At 32.2% G+C, this 24,105-nt stretch overlaps 4 protein-coding genes across 13 annotated transcripts in view; 2 read left to right on the top strand and 2 right to left on the bottom strand.

The window, feature by feature from the left end:
- Window positions 1-1,073: 1,073 nt before the first annotated feature.
- LOC100118870 (nuclear pore complex protein Nup107) lies at window positions 1,074-5,678 on the bottom strand. 3 transcript variants are annotated; one of them, XM_008204176.4, is made up of 8 exons: window positions 5,506-5,678; window positions 4,798-5,183; window positions 4,242-4,717; window positions 3,954-4,161; window positions 3,017-3,870; window positions 2,603-2,920; window positions 2,257-2,511; window positions 1,074-2,137 (listed from the first exon to the last, which is right to left on the bottom strand). In XM_008204176.4, exons 2-8 carry the CDS (start codon window positions 5,156-5,158, stop codon window positions 2,036-2,038), a joined length of 2,574 nt encoding a protein of 857 aa, XP_008202398.1. In that variant the 5' UTR covers window positions 5,159-5,183; window positions 5,506-5,678; the 3' UTR covers window positions 1,074-2,035. The 3 variants fall into 3 exon arrangements, with proteins under 3 accessions (XP_008202398.1, XP_001602744.1, XP_008202397.1); XM_001602694.6 differs by having other exon boundaries at window positions 5,405-5,547; XM_008204175.4 differs by lacking the exon at window positions 5,506-5,678 and adding an exon at window positions 5,405-5,499 and having other exon boundaries at window positions 4,798-5,325.
- A 1,208-nt stretch (window positions 5,679-6,886) lies between these two features.
- On the top strand, window positions 6,887-15,056 carry LOC100679571 (G patch domain-containing protein 4). Its single transcript, XM_003425378.5, has 2 exons — window positions 6,887-7,076; window positions 7,343-15,056. Exons 1-2 carry the CDS (start codon window positions 7,028-7,030, stop codon window positions 8,632-8,634), a joined length of 1,341 nt encoding a protein of 446 aa, XP_003425426.1. The 5' UTR covers window positions 6,887-7,027; the 3' UTR covers window positions 8,635-15,056.
- LOC100118799 (beta-1,3-galactosyltransferase 1) lies at window positions 13,853-22,039 on the bottom strand. Of its 4 annotated transcripts, none has more exons than XM_003425376.5 (6): window positions 21,664-22,005; window positions 21,412-21,476; window positions 20,657-20,843; window positions 19,439-19,704; window positions 19,070-19,344; window positions 13,853-17,650 (listed from the first exon to the last, which is right to left on the bottom strand). In XM_003425376.5, exons 3-6 carry the CDS (start codon window positions 20,841-20,843, stop codon window positions 17,215-17,217), a joined length of 1,164 nt encoding a protein of 387 aa, XP_003425424.1. In that variant the 5' UTR covers window positions 21,412-21,476; window positions 21,664-22,005; the 3' UTR covers window positions 13,853-17,214. The 4 variants fall into 4 exon arrangements, with proteins under 4 accessions (XP_003425424.1, XP_001602687.2, XP_031788777.1 ...); XM_001602637.6 differs by having other exon boundaries at window positions 13,864-17,650; window positions 20,600-20,843; window positions 21,664-22,039; XM_031932917.2 differs by having other exon boundaries at window positions 13,864-17,650; window positions 19,439-19,743; window positions 20,600-20,843; window positions 21,664-21,803.
- The window catches only part of LOC100118502 (AP-3 complex subunit sigma-2), a 4,318-nt gene continuing 1,868 nt past the window's right edge, over window positions 21,656-24,105 (top strand). The window contains exons 1-3 of one of the 5 annotated variants that reach the window (XM_032601154.1): window positions 21,965-22,060; window positions 22,590-23,318; window positions 23,398-23,781. In XM_032601154.1, coding sequence (XP_032457045.1) covers window positions 23,250-23,318; window positions 23,398-23,781 — 453 coding nt within the window. In that variant the 5' untranslated portion in view covers window positions 21,965-22,060; window positions 22,590-23,249. Of the gene's footprint in view, window positions 21,891-21,954; window positions 23,319-23,397; window positions 23,782-24,105 lie in introns of those variants that run through there. The other 4 variants (XR_004345088.1, XM_031932920.2, XM_001600847.6 and 1 more) reach the window with 4 other exon arrangements.

The raw sequence follows: 24,105 nt of genomic DNA, 5'->3' as shown, positions 1-24,105 counted from the left end.
ATTTTGTTATCTAAAAAATATCATTTAAACATTGCTAGCAACAAAATTTTTTGGTAAGAAGAATATCTTTTTGTTTTTTTGCAGGATTTAACCCAGGCTTGACCCCTTAAGCAATTGATGATATTTATGAGCGCTATAAGGTTAGTTTAAGCCGTAAAGCGTGCTAGTCTTCGACGCGAATAACAGAAAGAGTTACTCTTCAATAGGAAGCGACAAATTATAATTGTGCAAAAAATAGAAAGAAATGTATAATTAAGTTGATGGAAATGCACTTTGATCTATCTTTTAAACAAATTAAACGTGCTTTACATACTCCAGTTTCCATGGACAAAGATCGTAAAAAAGAGCGTATAAGACAAATACGAAGTTCAAGCTAACTTCGTTGTTCGTACTAAAGAACGAAAAAAGGTATAATCAATTGAAAGGCAGGAAAAGAAGATAAATACCCTAGACATTTTTTTCACACTCATGCGTTATATATAGTATAGAAAATTAATTCGAGTAAATGCTATATGAGGAAATATCGTAAATACTTCACAGAAATTGCACTTGTTTTCGAGTGCAAATACTATAATTATATAATATGCTTTGTTGAGAATGCATGTGTGTAAACTTTTGTAAGTATTGTCATAAGCTTTTTGCGAAAGCAGATGAATGAAATCAACTGTCTTTTTATATACATAGTTGTATTTTTTTCGATGAAAATCGATTGTGCGTAAACTATAAAAAGTTATTTTGTGACGTTTTTACCTTCGTTAGCTTGTATGTACTCAAAATATTTGAATGTAAAGAAAGATCAAGTTGAAAGTGAATAAGGATTAACAGTTTTTATTGTTTGTTATACTAATTATTTGGAATTATACAATTGTACAATTATGGTATACAATGTAAAGTAAAAAAACCTAATTAAGCAACATTTTTGTATATAGATAGGTCACATTTGATTGTAAAAAACTATGGTACATTCGGTTTACAATTTACTTTGGAATATGCTTAACGATAATTTCAAAAATAACTGTACATCACACTTTTATAAAATGAGATTTTTTAATTTTAAGTAAGCGAAAAATCTGTTTTTTTTCTTCCATTTTTTAGCAAAGTAAAACACGCTAGTGCAAAATTTGAGCTTCTTTCCCATCGTAAGTTGTACCAGCGTTAGTTCACTTAACAAACTTGACACTTTTTGCATGCACGAAAGTTCCGCGAGTTTTCTTCATGGGTGTTAATGCATGAAAAATGTTTTCAACTAATAATTATAGCGTTTTAAGGAAATTTTGAAATTCTATCCTCCACGTATGTTCTATCAAACTCCGGAACCTATATAATTCCTTGGTACAGCTTTCGTCAGGAAAAGAAAAGCAAACGAAACAACAAAAAACATGTCGTATGTGTCATTGTGGATATTCTCGCACTACAGTTCATTAAAGTACATAAAATGATAAAGAGTAAAAGATGAATATGGCATATCTATGATACGATGTTGTTTCGTGATCACCTTCAGCTAAAACCATGTTTGAAAAATATTCAATTTTACCTAATAAATGTAGTAACAAAAATCGTTCGCGATTTCGTTCACCTTCGATGTACTGAGTATCATGAAGTGATCTCATAACTCTCCAAAATGTTTTTTTTTTCACGTCATAACCGCACTAGAACTGGTTTATCACTGAGCGATGTACCAAACTAAGTTGTAATATGTGCAAAACCAATAAAAAATGGAAATTCGTGAGCGCGATTAAAATGTATAGCGTAATACACTATGTTTATGCATTATTAAACATTGTATTAAATTTTATATTCACTTCTTGTGGTTGACAATAAACTGGTTTTATAAAAATTCAAATGAAACGCGAAGATAAATAAATGATACTGGAACAGAGAAGAAACTTCGATTCTCACAAGTTAAACTCGTGAAGATCATTTATACCTTTCAGTCTATGACGTCGTTTTACTCGTTGTATAATATGTACATTGTGAGAATCGCAATATGTTTACTCTATATAATATACACCGTGACCACAAAGATCACATGTTTTTACTTTGAGTAACCCCACGGGTCCTTTTTCTGATCCATCAGTGCTAGAGATGATTCGCAAATCTTTTTGAATATTTCCTGCATTCTATCTTTGGAAAACACCTACACAAAAAAATATTTTATTTTTTCAAATGTACATACTTATATAATATTACTTTTAATTTAAATTCAGTTTTTGTTTCATAGCTCAATTTATTTCAATATGTTTTTAGAGGACTTACTTTGTACAATTGATGCTGTTCTGACGCAAGAATATCGGCCAGTTGAACGCATTCAGCTTGCTCATTCATTTCTGTCATAACAGTGTGCAATAAGAGTGCTATTTTTGGAATACACAATTTTCTTAACTTTTCCAACTGATGTTCTCTTAAAATTTCTTCTGACGTAAGAGGTTCATTATTAGAGACATTCGCTGAGTCGACTAACCATCCACCGTCTGGAAATAGAAGAACGTTGAACAAAAGCTGTTTGACAGCCTGAAACAAGTTTAAGAATTTAAATTAGTCCATCGTAGTAATCAACTTTTAAATATTTGTAAAAGCTTTTATAGCATAATAATTATATAACCTTTGTGTGGTGCTGCATAGTAGTCTTCCATCTTTCCATTTCTGTGTTGTATTGAGAGGTTTTATGTTCGTAAGCTACTTTCTCTGTAAAAGTGGCATAAGGCGGCAGTTCTTCCACAGGACTTGGTCTAGCATGGTAGAAATGAGAAAACCACTCGGAAAAACCTTCTTGTGCATCCAAATAAGATTTGTAGCAAAGATACTCGCGAATAGACGCAGAAATTTTTTTAGGTAGAAGATTTGTTGTCATCAGGTTCTCAATGGTGTTATGCAGTGCTGGAAATTCATTAATGACTGTTTCGATGGCGTCCACTGGTATCTAAAAAAATGAATACACAAATAAAAAGAAAATTATTGAAGAATGCAATTAATACAATTATCTATGACGAAAGACCAATATTTGATCAATATTTACCTTATTGAAAGCTTTTCTTGCAGCATCCAATTTCTCATTGGTAAGGAAGTACCTTATCAAAGCGTTCGTTTGCCATAGCGCTTCTTCTCGTTGACTTGGATAGAACGTTAACCAATCAAGCGCGTTTATCTTCTCCAAATCAGCATCAGTCAACTGGCTGCTTAGATCCTGTGACTGAAGCTCCAAGTTCTTCTGTCTAATATTCTCTACTACGAGTTTGGTAATCGCTTCAACATTTAAATTAGCATCTTCAGCAGCATTAAGGCACTTTTTACGCTCTTCGTATTCTGTAACCCTCTCTAAGAAGTGGGCGTAATTTGCCGTCTGTGATTCTCTTGGTAAAGTGGCTGTATAAAAAGCTATTAGTAATGGATCACCCATTTCCATAAGAAGTTTCACATATTCCAACAGAATTTTATCTGCAGCCTGCTCGTTCAAGTTTTTTCCAATTTGTCTGAAGAACAAGACCAAATGTGCCAAGAATCTGAGAAACTGGGCGTCACATGTTTTCTGCTCGATCATATTTTCCGCATCATCAATCAGCGTTGTAATCTCGTCCAGTATTAGGTATTTTTGGATTCGATGAGCTGGTTCCTTAGCTTGACTGGCAATCACAGGATTTGCAGAAGCCTCAAGTTCGTCGAAAATGTCCTCCAATGTGTTCTCACCCTTCCAGTAGTCCTCAGGCAGAGCAATGTAAGACTTAGGCATAAAGCCACGGACCTCCGCTTCAACTTTGATGTCAAGCAGTGTCTTCATGTATGCCCAGAGACCATCCTGCCATGAATTGGCTATTGTTAGCAGCTGTTTAACATTCCCACATAGACTGGAGTATATAGCTCGGTAATACTGACCTGTTGACAAGACAATCAAGAAATGATATGCAAAAGCTACTAAGGATAAAAGAAGACATTTAAATAATTTAAATGGGTCTTACCAACGCGTGCATCATTTGACATTTGCCAAGCGCAGTATTTCCATAAACTTCTGTTCGGATTACCTTCAACAGGTAATTTTTCTTCAGTGTTATTACTCTTATAATTTGGATCATGATAGGGTGCCCATCCAAGTAAGCAAGCAGCTCGCCAGTGCTGGCCGCAGTGTATAGCTAATGCTTGAGCTTTTTGCATCCTACCACATCGTACCTGTTAAACATAAGTAATAGTTTTAATGATTTTTGTTTTTATATTTAAATTATTTTGATTATTGATAATTGAATTTGTACCTCTATAAGCATTCTCTTCTCTAGCCTTGCATCATCTTCTTTATCCAAATCATGCAATGGCTTTCCTTCTCTGATGGGAGCATCAGGATCCATGGATGAAACAATAGGTCTGGATGATGGAAAAGCAATACCACTTTTTTTGTTTTGCAACTGATGGAGAGTATTTTCCCATGCCACTGTTCTGTCTGTAAAGTTCTCTATAGATGGTAGCCTATCAGCTTGATCACAAGCATTTTTTTCTAGCCAATCAATAATAAGTTGATATTCTCTTATGAGTTTACTGCTTTTGTATAATGCTTGAATAACTTCTTTTTCTGACATACGGCGCTTGTTGTCTGTTTCCATGTGTGTTTCACCATCTGTAGAATCTAAACGATTTTGATACAGGCAATAGACAAGTCTCCAGGTGTTTCTCTCATTTTCTAAGCTAATTTCTTCTGGAGATAATTCTGAAGTTTCTACTTTAGCTTTCATTCCTATAAGATAAAAGAAAATTTTAAATCTGCAATGTTAGTTGAAATGTATACAATATAAAAAAAAATATTTGATATCATACCTCTCATAAGTTCTAGTGTATCTGTGCAGTTTTGAATAAAGGTAGCAACTGTGTCAAAAATTTGCAATTTTGACACATGTGCTTGCAAACTTTCCAAAAAATCGTAGTGCAATTTTAAATGTGCATCACGCCAGGGCTCATTGGCTTTTAATACCAAACCAGTTGCAGTGCTGTCCTCCATCATCTCTCTAATAGTCATGTCACTTCGCTCTGAACTGGCCATAATATTTCTGAACTCATGTGGAGCAATGGTGATGGACGGAATTGTATTGTTAATACCTCCAAAATCATCTGGCCTACCCACTGTGACATCTTCCTGTCTTGGCAGAGTATTCCCAAGGAGAGATATTCTTCTAGGCATATTTAACAAATTCTTTTCTTTTCTTCTAAAAAAGTAAGTAGTAATAGTAGCTTAGCAAAGTAGTAACAATGGCTTAGCAAAGTAGCAGCCACGATCAGTTAACTTAGCTGTTTTATAGAATTAATACGACAGCAAAAAACAAAATGCGATAAGTTTTATACAGTATTCTAAAGAAACATTCATCGTAAAAAAATACGCCAAATCGATGATTTTTCGCAATAAAAATTTAGGTTAGTAAATAAATACCATGAACCGGTGACTGCGTATACAAACTTGTATCGCGTTCGGACTGTTCGGAGCGATATCTATTATATAGGTAGATATAGGTTATGTACCAGACTATATACCTTTATATCTGAACTTTAAATACCGCCATGCTATCTATTCTATTCTATTCTATTTGTGGTTTGTGGCACCAGGGGTCTGTACGGCCATCAACAGACTGTTGGCATGCAGCGCATGCGTAGAGAAAATGCGGGAGAGTTTGAAAATGCGTGAGATCCCAGCTCCGGAACGTCAGCACCCTGCAACAGAAGAATGAACAAAGGTAGCGTCTCCGAAGCCCGCCAACGGGCCCGGAGGAGACCGAAGGCCCCCGGGCCCGCAGGGCGGGCGTCAAGGAGGCACTGCGCATCCCGTGACGGATACGTGCTGCAAGAAAGAAAAAGAGTGCGAAGGGTGCACGCACCCTGTTGGAAAAGGTCGATAGAAGTCGATTAGATCACTTATCGACTTGAATAGTGAATCTTAATTTCACTTTTTGCATTAGAACTTGATAAAAAGTGATAAAATACGATAAAAATCAATATTTTGGTAGCACTGGAGCCTTTCTACAATAGGTTCAGTTCAGCTGTTCAGTCGTGTCTTGTTCAAAACGTAGCAAAGAGAAGGTCCACTATCTGTATATTAGACATTCATGACTGTAAAATGGCTTATTAAATTAATTAAATTTTGTAATAAAATATGGCGCTTTTTTACTACGTTTATATTATAGTTCGATTAGAACTTAAAATGTACTATTTTAATGCGAAATTCGATTAATTTAATAGACAAATTAACAATCATGAATGATAATCATATAGATAGTGGACCTCTTCTTTGAACTGCAGCTAAACTGAACGAGCGGAACAGCTGAACTGAACCTATTGTAGAAAGGCTCCAGTGCGTAATTTAAATATTGTCAAATTAATTTTAAAATAATTTATAAGATTATGTAAAGACTTTCATTTGAAAACGACACCGTCTCTCTGAGTTTTATCCAGACTTGAGAGCGACAACAGTTGTATTGAAAGTGTTGAAATTTAGCGATGAAAAAGCATGTGTTCCCTAACGCTAAAATAAGCAAACTCGGAATTATTCTGTTCAAGTTTATCGTTCTCTTATTAAATCTTCATGGATCCTCTACTCCGCTATAGAGCAAAGGTTCATTCTTTTAGTAAACGTGGTTACCCTTTCTAAAGCGAAATTTCAAAAACATCAGCTTATATTTTAATAATTTGCGTTTAAGTAGTGTTATCTACGTGAATATTTTCACATATAAAAATTACGAAAACCAACACACGTGAAGAATGTATGAACTTATACCAATAATCATTATGCCACCATAGCATCATTTGACCAAAAAAGAAAAATGTTTAAATTACAAGCGCCTAGCGCCACCTACAATACGCGCAACCGCATTGTAATAATACGCGTACCATATCGCAAATCGCACGGCAATCTCGCATCTTTAGTAAATTCGTGGTCATGTGTATACAATGCGTATAGTATATAGTATATACTAACTTTTATAATAAAGAAGAATAAATAAGAATGATGTTTATTTCTTAATGACGAATTCATTGAATCTGCTCAAGAAGAAGCCAAGATATGTCTGATTTTGCAAAAGCTCAGCTTTTGAAATATGGATGGACTGAAGGTAAAGTTAATTTCTTTTAATAAGCCAGTTCAGTAATATCTATTATATCGGATTCTGTTATTAACTAACTGATTCCAACTCTAAAGGCAAAAAAAAACAATGCAATTAATTACTTTGTTCTCGTATTTGTTGCAAAAATCGTAATTTAATATCATTAAACAAATTTTCTACGATTATAACCTAAAAGTTAAAAGTTAGAAAATCTTGCTTATTTATGTGATAATTTCTTGATTTACAAAAAAATATGACGTGATTGATTTTTATAGGTAAAGGACTTGGGAAAAATGAAAATGGTATTGCTGAAGCTTTAAGACCAAAATTAAAGTTTGATACAAGTGGGGTTGGACACAAAGATTTAGAATTTGAATGGTGGGAATCTGTTTACGATAAAGCTTTGAAAAACATTGTGTTGGATAAGGAATCTGACAAGGTTTCTATAAAAGTAGCTAAGGAAAATGCATTTAATATATCATCCACCAAATACGGTTTAGACGTCTCCAAGAAAAAGCATTCCCTTCATTATGGAAAATTCTTAAAAACCTCCACATTACAGGATGGAAACCTGATTAAAGACAGCTCGTGTCAACCAACTGAAGAGGAACCCACAGATATTCAAAGTGTTACTAAAATGTCAGACGAAGAACTTTTTAAGGCTTGTGGTGGTAGAACAGCTCATAAAGGGGCTAGACATGGTTTAACATTAAATGGTAAGCTTGCTCGAATAGCTGAACAAGAAAAACAATTTATTGCTGCTGGATATTTAAAGTCTAAAGTTGAAAGTTCAGACAAAAATGAAACTAAATTAAAGAGAAAAAAGAAAAAAAAGAGAGATATCGAAATGGAGCATTGTATATTTGAAGTCAAAAATGAAATTATTGTAGAAGCAAATGATGATTGTGTGGTACTTTCAACAACAAAGTCTGACAATGATTATAAACCATCTAAAAAAACCTGTAAAAAAGTTAAAAGAAAAATACACAATTTAAGTCAACAATTAACAAAGTCTTGCATGATTGAAGATGATGCGACGAAAAGTGAGCAAGAGACAATGGAAGAAAAAGAACCAAGAAAAAAATGTAAGAGTAAGAAAAAAAAGTCTAAAAGAAAACGGGACCAAGAAATTGCAGGCAATGTTATTAATGATATTCAATTAAACAATGATACACCAATGGAGCCATCAACTAAAAAATTTAAAAAACATAGAAGTTTATTAGAATTGACGACTTCTATTGTGGTTGATAATAATCCATCTTTAAACTGTGTTCCAAATGGTGATCAAACAGAGCCTGTGAAAATGCATAGTAAATGCAAAAAAGAAAAAGGACATCATAGATCAAAGGATCATAAATTTTCTTACTGCACAAAAACAGAAGCCCTAAGATTGAATCACAAAATTAAACTGAAAAAAAGTAAAACCTTGAAAAGAAAAGAGAAGAAAACATATGGTAAACTTGTAGAAAGTCTTCTAGCTGTTAGTTTGGATGCAGATCCTTCAGAAGAAACAGTAACAAATAATGCCAAGTCTTCTGAAAAAACTAAACCAAGAAACATAAAATAAAGTAAAATATATCATGTAATTTCTAGGAAAATTGAATGTTTGTAGTTCCTACTTACTTTTGCAATGTACATTTTCATAATCAACAATTGTGGTTACTTGATATACTTTTATCAATTACTACTATTTAAATGAAATTTCAATTTTTATTTTTCAATAATGTATAAAAGCTGTAAATATTCTATGTTCAAAATTAATTATCTATCAATACAACAAAATATATGTATTTAATGTAAAATAATATTTATCTTTATATTCAATTTTTCTAAATTCATTAAAATAAAAACTGTTTATTAGAGTATACTTAATAAATATTTTATGAATTCTTTTATTTTACTCATGTGTGTCATATAGCAGTGACTCAAAGTTATTTTATGAAATGATCTCAATTAATTAATTTTTCCAGTTATCAACTATTCTATTTAATGGAAGTAAAAGAAATAGGAATGAATGAAAAGAAAAAAAGCACTTTGATGGTACTTTCTGTATTTTTTAACCCTTTCACTCTGTTACAGAGTACATTTGAGTTTTGTAAAAAATTATTCAGAGATTCATTAAGCATCCATGAAAGTTTTTCTACTATACGGTTTTTATCAGTAACAAAAAAGTAGCTTCTTACTTATTATAAAGAAAATTTTTATTTGATTTTTATTAAGAAATACAAAAAAATGTTGATTCATGAGCTTATAATTATAATTGCATGTAGCAGTAAAAGGGTTAGTTTCTTGTGTGCAAAATAATGAAACATTACAATATAATAAATTTAACTTAACTTTAATGTAAATTTAAATACAAAATTAATAATCAGTATAGAGAACGATGGCGTCCCGCGTGAAAATATTATATGAGATCTTACATGAGATCGCATCTCATATAGATATCATGTAGATCTCAGTACGAATTTCAGTCATATGAGATCTCATATAATATTTTTACGCGGGGTTCAAAAGAATAATAATTGTGTTTTGTCACATAATTATACATTGTGTGCAATTTTTCACGTGTATGCATTAGGTACATACATTTAGTTATACTAATCATCCAATAAACAGTAAATATACGTCATATTACATCAATGTATATCTATTAAAATTATCAGTGTCAAATCTGTTTTTTTTTTATCTACAAGTATATGATACGAAATATAATATACGAATAAAAAAATGTCTTCATCTATATACAAATTTTAATTTCCCAAGTATACTTATTATATTTAATAACATTCATCAAAACTTTATTTTCTTCATTAGATGTAGTTTTTTTGAATTAAAAAAAATTTGGTTTGTTGTATACTTATATATTTGTACTAAAATATGCTAAAATTTACAGTACATTTCTTAATAGGTGCGTATAATTAAGCTAGGATATAGTTTTTATAAATATTGTTTATTCAATTCGATATATTAATTTTAATTATTAAAAATGATTGAAAAATTAAAATTTGTATACAGATATCGGTGTACTTTTATAACATACAGTAGTGCTTATAGCTTATTCGTGATAGCACCCTACTTTTTCGATCTAGTTATCCTAATTATTTTATCATTCTCATTTATATACTTGAAATGAGAAAAGAACTCTTATACATTATACACGTAATGGACGTGTAGGTTAAAGTACAGTTTCTAAGGCCCCCTATGATGCATAAAACTATCTATTATTATATTTTTAATCTATTATATGTATGTACACAGAAGACAAAAAATATTAATAAATGATCTTCCATTAAAAAATCCGGACGTTATTTTGATTATTTCTACGCAAATAAATATGTTAACTTTCATTGTACGAAAAGTAATGAATTATAATTTGCTAAAAGGTTTATTATTTCGAGGGCTTTCGGAAGCGTGTGTGTGTGTGCGTGTATATATATATATATATATATATATGACGCACACATAGGTAGAATCTGTATAATATATCGTAAACGAAAAAAATCGGAGTAACTTTACACAACGCTGAAAAAATTACGTGTAGTCATATTATTTAATGAGTGCCCTTTGTCCTCGGAAGCGCGCTTAAGGGTCCTCGGGAGCATGGATATATAGATAGAATTTTTATATTATATCAAGGAAAATAGGGGCTCCTTGTATCCCAACTTGTGAATCAATTGCTGCAGCAATGGCGCTGAAAACGATATATCTTATTGTATGACACACCCATTCTGCGGGGAAGCGAGTTTATAAGCCTTCGTGAGCCCAGTGAATCAAAAATAAACATTTAAATTTTCCTAAAATATGCCTAGCACAGTAGCTCCAAAATAATTATTTATAAGCTCGCCCTTTTCCAAAGCTTATAAACAACCCATTCTTTTGCTTTTTAATACTTATAATTCCAAAAAGTCGGAAAACTAAATAGTTATATTTTATAATTTATAGAACCAAAAGGGTGCATCCAATAATGCTATGTATAAGTAATATTTTTACAGCCCCTTAATATAATCGGCGCACCAACTGATGCAAAAGTTGGGATTGCAAGGTACGCTAACTTCTTTCGTTCACTGTATATATACTATATACTTATTTATATACATTTATACATGCTCCCGAGAGCCCTAAATAGTATGTTGTTTACTCAGAACGAGAAGTTAACTCGTTTTGGCGAAGTGTGGAGTTTGCAGTACCTATTATTATTACGAGTCAGAGACAAATACAACAATGCTATAGTTAAAAAGAAACCCTTTCCACGCATGTATCATTTATTTCTGAATGCGTGCGGTCATTTTTGCATTTTGCACGCCTATGAAGCGCTGTTAAATTAACGATTTTAACGTATATACAGTATAAGCGCATTACCATATAAGGCTTTCAAAATTGCATATTTAACATTTTCCCGTTTAAACAAATCTAATTAATAAAAAATGACACGTGGAAAACAATTATTGCAGGCACAAAAAATGCAGTGTGTACCAAGGGCTAAGAGGACTTTTTGGCTTGATATGCGGTTGTAATATATGTATCTTTGCCTTAAACGCGCCCATTTTCGGCTTCGACGGTTAGGTACGGCAAGCTCGACACTTGGTCTAAAATATCTTACTCTACGCCCTTGGCTCACAATGCAGTATTTTATAACGAAAGCATGAATATAATATAACACTTATAATACTAAACTAGCTTGTCCATTTTTCGTGTACAGCACTTCACGCAAATATAAAAATTGAATGATTTTTGTTTTAAATTAAGATTACTATAAAACATTGTAATAAAATCGTACTTCAAAGTGAATCATTATTATTGAAAAATATTCATGCAAATATGAAATTTTTGTAAAAATATATAATGCAAAACTTATAAAAGGATTTTGTGATGCACATTCAAAGTGTATTCCCATTGTATCTATCTATCGCTATTTTTATGTAAAGATCCGTAGAATAATTACAAAACATTATCAAGGGTCCACCACACCAGTTATATAGATATACTACCAATGTTAATTTACGCGATCACTTACTCCCAACTTCTGGATAAACGAGGGCTTCTATAACTCTCAAAAAATTACAGGACATAGTTGTCGGTACAATCTGGACAGCATTTATCAACAGACTCTCAGGGGAAAAGGATACTTAAGATATACTTTCCAGATATGTCAAATATTTTGGGTTAGATCAGATCGATCGTTTATTGTTTATTTTGGCTGAGGTTAGGCGCTCGGATGGAAAGCGTACTTTAATAGTACATTACGATACTACTATAGCATAAGTCGTACTGAAGATCGACTTATTACGCGTGTATCGCACGATATTTTCTAGCACTGACTAGCATAAATCCGCTGTCACCCCTATATCCGTGGCATTAGCAGTCCTTTTTTGCACCGTGAGGTTAGCGATATGCACGGCGCAATAAGGGACTACTTATGCCACAGATAGGCGTGACATAAATGCGGATTTATGCCACGCAGTTCTATAAAGTATCTTTTTCTCCATGATCCCGTTGACGGCTGCTATCCAGTTCGCTTCCGCGCAAAGACGGTATCAAAAACTATAACCGGTAATTTTTCAGACTTCTATGTACATACAGCCGTTTTTCTAAAAGTTGGGAGAAAAGAAGGAGCGCGTCAATTTAACACGGTTAGTATATCTATATAACTGGTATGGTGGCCCCCGCAATAATTATGTATGTACAGCTTCAATGCACGATTATTGCCTAAGAGCACTTCTTACTTGTTATTACAATGGTATAATAATGAAAAAATTATTATGATTTCTTTAAATTGATCGATTCTTTTTCATTAATAAAATTGACATAGAAAGCCTTATTTTGTAAAAAAATACCATAAAATCATGAAAGCAAAACATGTGCTTTTTCATTAAATAGAATGTCGCTTCTCTTCATTTAAGGACGCTAAACAACGCTATATTTTATGTTATAAAAATACCAGGACGTTTTGACAAATAACTGATATTCGTACTAAAGTTTTTTGGTCTAATAACAACACACGATACACGCCAGATAATTGCTTACTATATACAATAATGATTTTACATAACAATTTATTTATTGACTTTCAATTGCATGTTTTCCAACAGGTCTAGTTAAATAACTTTTTTGAATTTCATTTGAAGATTTAGATAGACATTTTTTTAAAGAAAATATCATACAAATAATAGAATACAATAGCGTATGTATTTTAAAATAAAAAATATGATTTAATCTTGTTATAATTTTACTTTCTGGCCATGTTAGATCAATTAAAATAAAGTAAAAAATACTAAGGAAGATAAATGATTTTTCTTCGTACTTATTGGTGAGAGTTACATGTCACAGGTATATCTCGTTAATATCAGGAAAAATATTTACAGAAATATGCACAGCAAACTTATAATAAAAATATAAAATTTTTTTTTCAATCTGGAAGCATTATCTTTTCACCACTAATATATAAATAATTAAGACTAAAAAATGCATTAAATGATATTAAAATGTATTTTCTTGATTAATTATATATTTTTAATATTTTCTTTTAAACTGAAATCCTACTAATAAATAAGCATCTTAATGTTGCATTGCCCATTCAAAATCACAAAATATTTGATTGGCAAAAACGTTAAATGCTCAAAGGAATAAGTATCAATACCTATGACTGGAGGAGACCTAATTGACGTTTTATATTTTTTGTAACGCGATCATTAGATAAAAAATATCATTTAAAGCACTTTTTAGGATACATAACATCTAAAATTCTATTTTTGCCATGGTTTTCTTTGGAAGTAAATAAAGGCTAATTCACAACCGCAACCATATCTACACATTATATTGATAAGCTTATTTTAGTTCACCTCTGTACATTCGTATATTCTTCGTTGCTTCCATTTTATCTCAGTAACTATATATGAACTACAAAACCATTACACTTTTCTAGGAATGAGTTTCAGCAAAATGTATTATTACTCTTCAGAAAGTTCATATAATATTAAAAACCGTAAAATGTCAATTTTGTATACAAATGAAGGTGAACAAGCTGCAAAAATATTTTAGTTTTTGAATTTTTTCAAACTCACTTAAGGTAGTTCACCGGAATATTTATTTTCTTAGGATATGGCTCAAACTTTGTTTACATGTTAAACAATTAAGTGTCCTCTACAACGTGGTATTTTTTTACCCTCCAAGCGACATTATTTTTAGAGATATTGAATCTTGAAATTTTGTATTTTAACATGGGAAGCCTATACCGGGTCCGAATTTTGAGGACGTTTAGTTGAATTGCGATGCGAGTTTTCTTAGAATATTTTTTAAAAACTAGCTTATGATTTAAAATAACAATATAAATCATGGAGAAAAAGTTGGACAGGGCAAGCGAGGCTTTTTTTTAAGATACAACAATTCAAAGTTTTCATCCCTTGCTATCAGTATATCTATATAGGTGCGCAGTGTTTCTCTCTCTTACAAGTTTTGAGAGTATTTTATACTCTAAACAATTTATAGCACTATGCTAATGTTTGATACTATAAATTGTAAGGTTTTGATATTAGATAACACTGTATAATATCTTAAAAAAGGAATTTTCTAATAAAAACACTAATTGAGCACCACTGCAGTCGGTGAACTACCTTAATCAAAATACATATAAAATCTTGCAAATATTTAGATATTTATAAACGTTTTAATATTCAAGTTGAGAAGTCATGGTAATAGGCTTTTCATTAATCTAAATAAAAAATATTTAAAATGTCATCCTTCATCAATATTATTTTCTCTAATCTGAATGTCAAGAAATTTCTTCAAATAAACTATTCTAAAAATATTATGCTATGTATTTTAATGTTTAAATAACTTTGAGCACTAGGAGTTCAAAAAGGTCGTAAGAATCAATTTTTCTTTGCCTTTTATGCTTATAGGAGACTACTATTTTATGAAAAGTACTATGAAAAGTATTTGCAAGAAGTATATAATATTGTACTATTTCTAGGACAGTGAATATGATAAAAATAGTAGAAAACTAATATATTACATTGTTAAGTTTAATATCACTCAATAGTCAAAAACCGCTTCGAGGAGTTTACTCTGGGACATTCGAATATGATTTTTCTTTGTGAATTTAAAAATCGTAGTAACAAACGCACATACAGTATCATTAAGGAAAGATAAAGTCATTGTCTAGAGTTTTCTTTCTGTGATGAACATTTATTTTATAAGTGATACTAGTCATGAAAATGCCTTAAGGGGTTCCATATAGTTTATTCAAATTTAGATTTCGCGCCACAAAGTAGCAGAAGACAAAAGAATCTAACTTGCTCATACCAAATAATTTAAACGAAATTACAATAAAACGAGATATACTTGCCCTCGGTAATATAATTATCCATCATTTTAAAGTTCATATATCAATATCTTACAAAATGAAGTATAAATTGCGTTAGTTTATGACGTTATATTCGAACTTTTTTCTGTGAGATGTTGACACATGAACTTCAAACTTTGTAAAATGAGAGATTATTACATTACGGAGAGCAACTATGTCGTAGTTTATCGTAATTTTGTTTCAATTATTTTTTATAAGCAATTAGTTTCTTTTGTCGGCTGCTATTTTGTGGCACGAAATCTTGACTCTAATTGACTAAGGGGCCCCCTTTAACAGAGTCATGTATCGTTGTATAAAAAATCTCGAAATTGTGCTTTAAAAAGAAAAATTACAATTTGTTAGAGATCTCTTCAGTGACATCATTTTGACTAAATTTCAATATCTTCAGATCACAATATCTTTGATCATTTTAAAGATAATGTATCATGAAAATTCTGGCTACTCTCATCTGTAATTTTGGTCCGGAAGCTGCTAGATCCTCTTATTTAATCAAAAACGAGTTTTTTAATATTGGGAGTCGCCTCCTCTCAAACAAGTTAAAAAAACTAGGTTTCGAAGCATTTCAGACATTTTTTCGATTTTTAAAAATTTCTCATCTGAAATCTCACCTGTTATTAGGTGCAAATAAGCATTTTATTCATTAAAAAAAAAAAAGTTAATCTATTAATTATTTGATTGATAATTTGATTTAAATAGCATTCGAGATAGTAGACAACGAACTGGAGGAGTAAAAAATTAGATCAGTCAAGAGAACGTGTAAATTTAATGGAAATACGTGCTTTTGTTTGGCCTTTTTTTCTCTGTACTGCATATGCTATTTTTCTCCACGTTAAGCGTAAAGTGTGCACTTTAGCGCTATGTAGGAAGGGTTAAAGAACGCACTTTACAGGTGGTGCCGAAAAAAATATATTTATAATATATTGTTGAATCGTCAATCATATTCGTATGACCACTTTGAGAGTAAAAGTCATTTTTAAAAAACAAGCCTCAAGGGAAGTATATGAAGAAAAAAGGCTATGACTGAACACCAGCAGGAATCTTAAATCTGAATATGACAAATCTTGAAGCGTCTCTATTGTTCATATTAATTAATTTTGTAAGAGTAGAAAATTTATTGGTGTAAACGAAGAAAATTGTAAGAGAAGAAATTTATCTTATTTTCTTCCTTTACGTTTCGGCCGCAACTTAAACTTTAAAAGGAGTTGCCCTCCCCAGGATACAAAAATTAAGTGTTAAGGCTAAATTATACCACATCATCACATTATTTGTTAATTATTACATATATACGTGTAAAAAAACTTTAATAGCTTCCAACGAATTTTAAATTCATGTAATAACTGAAAAATAATGTGCGATGGCTACTACTGTTAAAGTTTAAGCTAGTCGAAACGCCGAGAAAGAATTTTGTTCGTTTATTCCAATAAATTTTCCACTCCTACAAAACTGAATATGACCAAGTTTGATATTTTCAAATAATCTATTTTAACAAAAAATCAAAAAATCAATAAATTGATAGATGTTTGAGACAGCTGTATGTTTAACGGGAGACAATTATGAAAGAAGAAAGAGAGCCAGAAAGTCATTCCGATTTTTTAATTGGATCGAAAGCCATAAGCGAATGCAGTTATCGCGTCATAGTGTTTGGCAGCAATTATAGAGACTCTTTCGAAGTCCCTAACTCGGTGATTCAATTAAAAATATAACTACAGCCAATAAAATTCACTCGACAGCAACAGCCATTGATTCGCAGTCATTTTCATTGCGCGAAAACGTTGGCTATGTCATCTATGCGCACCTGCTGCTGAGTATGCGGCTCTTAAGCAGAAAATAACCGATGTGTCTACCGAGTCGACTAACTGTCGCGCTCTTCTTATCGGTTGCAGAATGATTAGCGCTAGCGCAAGCGGTTTCCATGGGTTCATTAAGTTTACTCCAAATGATCTGCATTGTCGTAGCGTTGACCTTGTGGGCGGTTATGACGTCTCGCAAGGCACAGGTCTCGAGTTTACGCGGAATGTAACTAAAGCCGTATTGGTTTGTTGGCCTGAGACCCGCTCGCTTTGCGCACACCCCGGTTATGTAGACATCTTCCAGATGGAGAACAGGCGTGGAAAGGGCTGCTTTATACAGACGTTGAGCGACATCAAAACTCATCACGTACCCTGTACCCGACAAATAATTCGGATAGGTCCTTTCCGAGTACATATACTTTGGCGTATACCTGTTGACAAATTATTTTATTCATGGTTGAACTATAATAGCCACTTATTTCCACTTATTTAATATACTCCCTCTGCTCGGGCAGTAAACGCACTCTCTGGAAAAATATTATCATTTGGGCAGTATATAATCACCCAAGGAAAAATTCTACTTTTTCCTCGTGTTGCATATAGTATTTTACACATTTCGGTCCTGAAAAGCGGGCTAAAAGTTGCATATTTTTTTCGAAAACTAGTTTTGCAGGGCGAAAATAAATTAGCGAGGAGAAAGTAAAATTAGCGGGACGAAACTAAAATTAGCGGGGCGAAATAGTATAATATATTGCGTGCCTAGGGAGGAAAAAACTTGGACAGTCCATTCGATGGTGTTGCTTCATTAAGTTATACCAAGTCACGTGGTTTCTGGAGGCAGGTTTGAACTGCAAATTTATTCTACTTATTAATTTTAGTATATCGTTAGAAATTTAGTGAAGATGCAAAGAAAATGTCGAATGCAATTGTAGAAATTTTCGAGCTTATTAATTACATAAATAGAGGTAGCAGACCTTTTAAAGAAGGAAGTGGAATACTGAACTCAAATCATATTTTAATATGTGGACTTTGGATTTTGCAGTGCCACAAAATCCAATACTTATAAGGGATATTATAACATTATCAATCATTTGTTTATTTACTCACACAAATTTTTATAATCACTTGATTTAAAATGCAATCCACAAATTAAAATGAAAAATGCACATTCCTCTCCATCAGGCGCCCGGGAGAGAATGTGGTACTTTCGGTGCAGGTGGGGAGAAAATAAAATTAGCGGGGTGAGAGTAAAATCAGCGGGGAGAAAGTAAAATCAGGCAAAAGTAACATCTTGTCAAAAATTTTCAAAATTTGACTCTGCTTATCAGGACCAAAATGTGACTTTTCAATCAGAAGGGGAATAAAAATTCTATATGCAACACGCGGCAAAAGTAGACTTTTCTGTGGTTGATTATATTGCCCTTACGAGATTATTTTTCCAGAGGGTTCTTACTAGCCTTGTCATTTTAATGCGAAGCCATCATATTTTTAATGAAAAAATTTTAATACTCGTAAAGGTTATGCAAATCATATCTTGTACTGTATTTAACGTTCACTACGTAAGTAAATATGCAGAGCATTGCAATGGACCGTCTTACTACAGCTGATGTTTATCTATTTGTGCGTGTGCATTTATAGCTATATACCGGCCACTAACCATGCCAGATTTGACTCATATAACAGTAACTTGCATTTATAAAATTTGCTTTTGTAAACTATTTCTTTTCTAACATTCATTTATAATTTATTAATTTTAGAATTTTTTTCAAGACCGTTAAAAAACAAATTTATAATTGTTTGGCTCAAACCAGTATGAATAATAACTAATACAATTTCTAATTAAGTCTCACCATTTGTTTTTTGGATCTGTAATAGGTCGAGCATTGCAAATAAGAGATCCAATAAGTGTTCCAGTACTTTTGGGTCGTCCTTTTAGAGCTTTCACAAGAGCCGGAACATTTACAAACATATCGTCATCTGTTTTCATAAGATAAGTTAATTTATCGCAATACATCGTTGCCCATTTGAGTAACATTACTGACTTTAATGTCAAATTATTGTATGTGTCATGAAAGCTTTCTTGAATTATATCGTTGTACAAGTGACTCTCATCTATCACGTAACTCTAAATGTAAAAAAAAGATCTTTGTGGGATAAAACTGCATTTGTAATTTTATTTTAAAATAGCTTGTTAAAAAATCAGGTACAAAAATACATACATTTAGTGTATCATTATCACTTTGTCCCAAGAGGAAAGCAACTTTTACAGGAGACTCATACTGTGTATCCAAATTGCTTTTGTTTCCCCATGTGTTTCTAATAGCAATTCTTGCGCCTAAATTCGGCACTGCCGAACATACTACAATGAGTAGGTATGGTACTTCATTGCAAATAGTTGTTGGGTTTAGAATAGCTGTAGTGTTCTCAGGATGGATGTAACTGCACACATCTCGAGATGTGTTGTAGCCCCAGCCATGTAGCTGAGCTAAAATCATGATGACAATCAGCATAAATGATGGACACCCTTTAATAACAATCAAGTTTATACTATTTTACTTTTCTCACTTAATTTTAAAATTTTTCAATTACAATATAGCTGTATACAAAACAATAAATAGGTATTTAATAGTATAAACTTGTGTTTGACAAAACAAATAACTAGTAAACCAAAACGTTATAAAAATACAAAAAGCAGTAAAGCTGAATCAATAAGTAATAAAGATATGAATGACTAGCAGTAAATTTACATTATTTACAATCTACTTGAGCGATATATATATATATATATATATGCATTGAATATATTCACTCAAGTAGCAAAGGTTTTGTGTTTATTTTGTGTAAAACAGTGTATTGCATGTATGATTTTTATATCTGCAGTATACTTAAATTTACAGTCCGAAACAAAAAAAAATTTGTTAGTATACAATAAATATACAGTGTAATATTTGATTAATTTAGTACAATTAGCCAAAATTTAATTATAAAATGTGATCAAAAAGTAGGGTACACAAAACAATTAGCGACATAAATAAAGCTAATCCCCAACACCTTTTCTATATGTCCAGATTCATCATTTTCAATATTTTTAGAATTTTGTATTTACATTCATATTATGCCCATCACCTGGCTGAATATCAATGCTTGTGTTGTTAGCTTCAACTGCAATTAAGTACAATATGATAATAAAAAAAAAATTCATTTTTCTTATTATTCATTATCCTTGTATATATACAAAAAATTCATTAGGTTTTAGTGGAAAAGACTGCAAATTATTTTTCTATGTATGGTATAAAGTGTTACTTACATTGTTAAAATTATAAATTGAAAAATAAACCATGATAAAGATAAGTTAGCGCGAAGCATTGACAAATGCATACCTAAGGAGGCTACGAAGTGTGTACCTCCCACAGATCCCATTGGGGACGGAGTCTCACCTAAACCAGAAAACTGCCCCTGAGCTGAGTGGTACGCTGGAACGTAAAGTAGTCCTAGTCCTGCCAGTATTATAAAACCTAAAGCTAGGCGTCTTACAAATGATATCTTTCCTTTTGCAGTTCCATTGTTTCCACTTATGCTGCTGGCAGGTGGCAATTGTATTGGCAATAATCGTACCCTGTCCATCTTAAAAAAAATATCAGAAATAAGCAATTTATTAGTTGATTCATTTTTAGATATAAAAAAGTATTTTTTTTATAGATTAATAGTTTCTATATTTTATCTACAATTAATTATTTCTGAAATAAAATGCAGACAATGTAAATATCTATCTAAACAATGATTGCCAATAGAAAATATTGTCACTAGTTTTCATTATAATGGAAAGTTTTTTAATTTTTCTATTTTAAAAATTTTTTTATGAATGACTGTAATGGATACATTTGTGTAATGAAGCATTAGTCAAATCTTGATCTTGTTGATAGGCGAATGCAAATATAAATACTCAGAAAAAAGTGAAGGAATGAGAAAATGAAAGTTTATTCATAATTATCCTTGATGTATGAGAATTCCCCATTTAATAATTATTACAGAAAAGATAATGCTGACTGTGTAACAGTATCTTCACATATACATTTTTTTTTTAAACAAATCAATAAAGTTATATTAATGAGATTACGGAATGTAGAAGATCAAAGAGCTTTAAACAATGGAACAACAATGTAATATATAACTATACCAAAAGCCAGCTCACCTTGGCTGTAAAGAGATTCGACTGGCATTCGCAAGTTCTCCATTTACCTCATCTGGGCAGGAATCCTAAAAATGAAGCCGCCAATTAGTCACAGAGAGTAAAAAGGGCATAGTTTCTTGAAATGCAAAAAAGAGCGCAGGTGCACCGAGTGTTATAGCCGACTGCATGTATATACAAGTACGCATACACTGATGTTATAGATAAGGGATCATGAGGCGTTATACGTTTTGACAGGTTAAAGTAAAGACTGACCACTAGTTAGGTGGATCCCTTGTTCAGCTATTGTCCTGGAAGCCTCAACTTCGTCGTCGCCTGTTCCTCGGTCCTTGAAGATGCTTGACGGACGACTTGTGTTCGCTGCACCCCGGCCTCTCTTACTCACCTGACAGCCCACACTCTATGACTCTATCACTCTACTGCCGCAGCCCGCAGGGCAGGCTACTATACTCATGCTAGTGCTGCTCGTAGTCGTGAGACTCGTGAGTCGTGACGCGTAACTAAGTATATTCTTCTTTTCCGTCCGCACCGCGGTGCGCACACTATAGTGTATACACATCAGTCTGTCCGCTGTCGGACCGCGGAGTGCGATTCTTCATTATATCGTCGCTCCCTATACGAAGAGTAGCACTGTTCAACTTTCCCGTAACAAGTAGCACAACTCATTTGACGCACGCTAGACTATCACAACTCGAACTTTCAACAACGAATTTCTATAAAAATTTCCGCAAAATTTTTGCGAAAAAGTGTCGTCCCTGATGTACATTTTTAAATGTTCACAATTCGCAACTTTTTACCGAATTTGAAATTGTTTTCACAAATACAATAATTTTTTACAAACATTTTTTGAAATTATTCACTTTTTTTTAGAAACCTTTTAAAACTTTGAGGCTTGTCTGTCTATTTGTCCAAGGTTTTCTGCATGAACTTAAGCAACAAAATAACCCAATAAAAACGTAAACGTAAAATACTCACATATTTTAAGTAATATAGAGTCGCGAGCTGTGCTACTCTTGACCGCATTTCTGAACTGTGCTACTCTTCGCTGCAAACCGCAAGTTGTGCTAGTTTTCGTTTGAAAATTTGAACTGTGCTAGTCTTCGTACGGAGCGACGATATATGTATACATGTTTTTTTTCCTATTTGCAATATGTTAATTTAGAATTTTGTTTACACTAAAGGAAATACGTGCCACTTATATATATATAGATTAGCCTTTTTGCGTGCCGCGCGGACTGGAAAATCGCAAAATCTGCCCGCGCATATTGAGAATTGAGGTTACATATTACTGATTTGACAGTGATTGTATGTACATATATGTAGGTATATATAATTAGTAGTGTCGTGCAATGTGCATACAATGTTGATGTATCAGTAGGTATTCAGTAGTAAGCAGCGCACCTGATGGTACTTAGTGCCAAGTGTAGTCGGTGTTTTTGCTCTTCCGAGACTTGAACTCCGAAATACCAAAAGTTCAAACATGCGATTAAATAAGGTGCCAAATTTTTCGTTGCAAATATAATTATTGCAACATCTTGAAGGTGGTATCAACTCAAAATCACACTAGAGATAAAGATTAATCACATAAGTAGTGTGCTCCAAAATGTTCTTTGGAAATATTGCATTAATGCGCAAATGAACGCTGACAACTGTTTAAGCAGCGATTAACTTTGATAAAAACAATGTTATAAGTAAAGGACATTGTGGCAGCAGTGATCCAAAACACTCCAAATTGAATACATATATTTCGAAAGCTGATTATTTGAAGATTCCTATATCCCCCTCTAGTCAACATAACCTAATTTGGTGACGTATGTTTAAAAAAAAAATTTAACTTCAACATGATCAAAGCAATTTTGGTATTTAATAATCATGGCAAACCAAGACTTTCCAAATTTTATCAGTACTTTGTGCGTATTATTAATTTGTAAAAATAGTTGCATTTGTTTCATAAGTTATAAGCTTATGAATAATGTTTTTTTGTTTTAGAATGAAGATATGCAGCAACAAATAATAAAGGAAACTTTTCACTTGGTTTCCAAAAGAGATGATAATGTTTGTAATTTTTTAGAGGGTGGTAGTCTTATCGGTGGTTCTGATTATAAATTGATTTATCGTCACTATGCAACACTATACTTTGTATTTTGTGTAGATAGCTCAGAATCTGAACTTGGTATTCTAGATTTGATTCAAGTTTTTGTAGAAACACTTGATAAGTGTTTTGAGAATGTTTGTGAATTAGATCTTATTTTTCATGTTGATAAGGTCCATTATATTCTCAATGAACTAGTAATGGGTGGTATGGTTTTAGAAACAAATATGACTGAAATTCTAACCAGGATTGAGGATCAGAATAAGTTAGAAAAACAAGAGGTAAGATTTCAATTTTATGCATGTTTTTTATCTTGTTGCACAAATATTGTTATCCTGCTTGAAAAGTTTTTATGCATGAAATTATTTTAATTACTTTTTGTATTAATATGATTTTTCTAATACAAATTAGTCCTATTGATTGAGATCCTACAAATTCTAGGTATATTTCAATTCAGGACGCACCTATCCACCTGACCCAATAATTCTTGTGGGACATATCCCTTAAACTTTAAGATGATTAAAATTTTTGTTTTTATTTTTTTTTTTTTTAATAATTTACATGTTTCTGTTATTGTTTGATTAATGTTTATGTTATATGTGTTT

This window comes from Nasonia vitripennis, chromosome 5 (genome assembly GCF_009193385.2).
Source record: "Nasonia vitripennis strain AsymCx chromosome 5, Nvit_psr_1.1, whole genome shotgun sequence".
Classification (NCBI taxonomy): Eukaryota; Metazoa; Arthropoda; class Insecta; order Hymenoptera; family Pteromalidae; genus Nasonia; species Nasonia vitripennis.
The sequence above is the reverse complement of the archived record's forward strand: the minus strand, read 5'-3'. Positions and strand labels throughout refer to the sequence as shown.

What these genes read in the sequence shown, in the direction of transcription:
- LOC100118870 (XM_008204176.4), bottom strand. Translation starts at nt 5,158, where the DNA reads ATGCCTAGAAGAATATCTCTCCTTGGGAATACTCTGCCAAGACAGGAA. An exon ending in AGAAGAGAATGCTTATAGAG is followed by an intron (nt 4,162 to 4,241) that starts GTACAAATTCAA and finishes TATGTTTAACAG; the next exon opens with GTACGATGTGGTAGGATGCA. An exon ending in CAAGAAAAGCTTTCAATAAG is followed by an intron (nt 2,921 to 3,016) that starts GTAAATATTGAT and finishes TCATTTTTTTAG; the next exon opens with ATACCAGTGGACGCCATCGA.
- LOC100679571 (XM_003425378.5), top strand. Translation starts at nt 7,028, where the DNA reads ATGTCTGATTTTGCAAAAGCTCAGCTTTTGAAATATGGATGGACTGAA. An exon ending in GAAATATGGATGGACTGAAG is followed by an intron (nt 7,077 to 7,342) that starts GTAAAGTTAATT and finishes TGATTTTTATAG; the next exon opens with GTAAAGGACTTGGGAAAAAT.
- LOC100118799 (XM_031932917.2), bottom strand. Translation starts at nt 20,843, where the DNA reads ATGGACAGGGTACGATTATTGCCAATACAATTGCCACCTGCCAGCAGC. An exon ending in GTGATAATGATACACTAAAT is followed by an intron (nt 19,345 to 19,438) that starts GTATGTATTTTT and finishes TTTTACATTTAG; the next exon opens with AGTTACGTGATAGATGAGAG. An exon ending in ACAGATCCAAAAAACAAATG is followed by an intron (nt 17,651 to 19,069) that starts GTGAGACTTAAT and finishes ATTTGTCAACAG; the next exon opens with GTATACGCCAAAGTATATGT.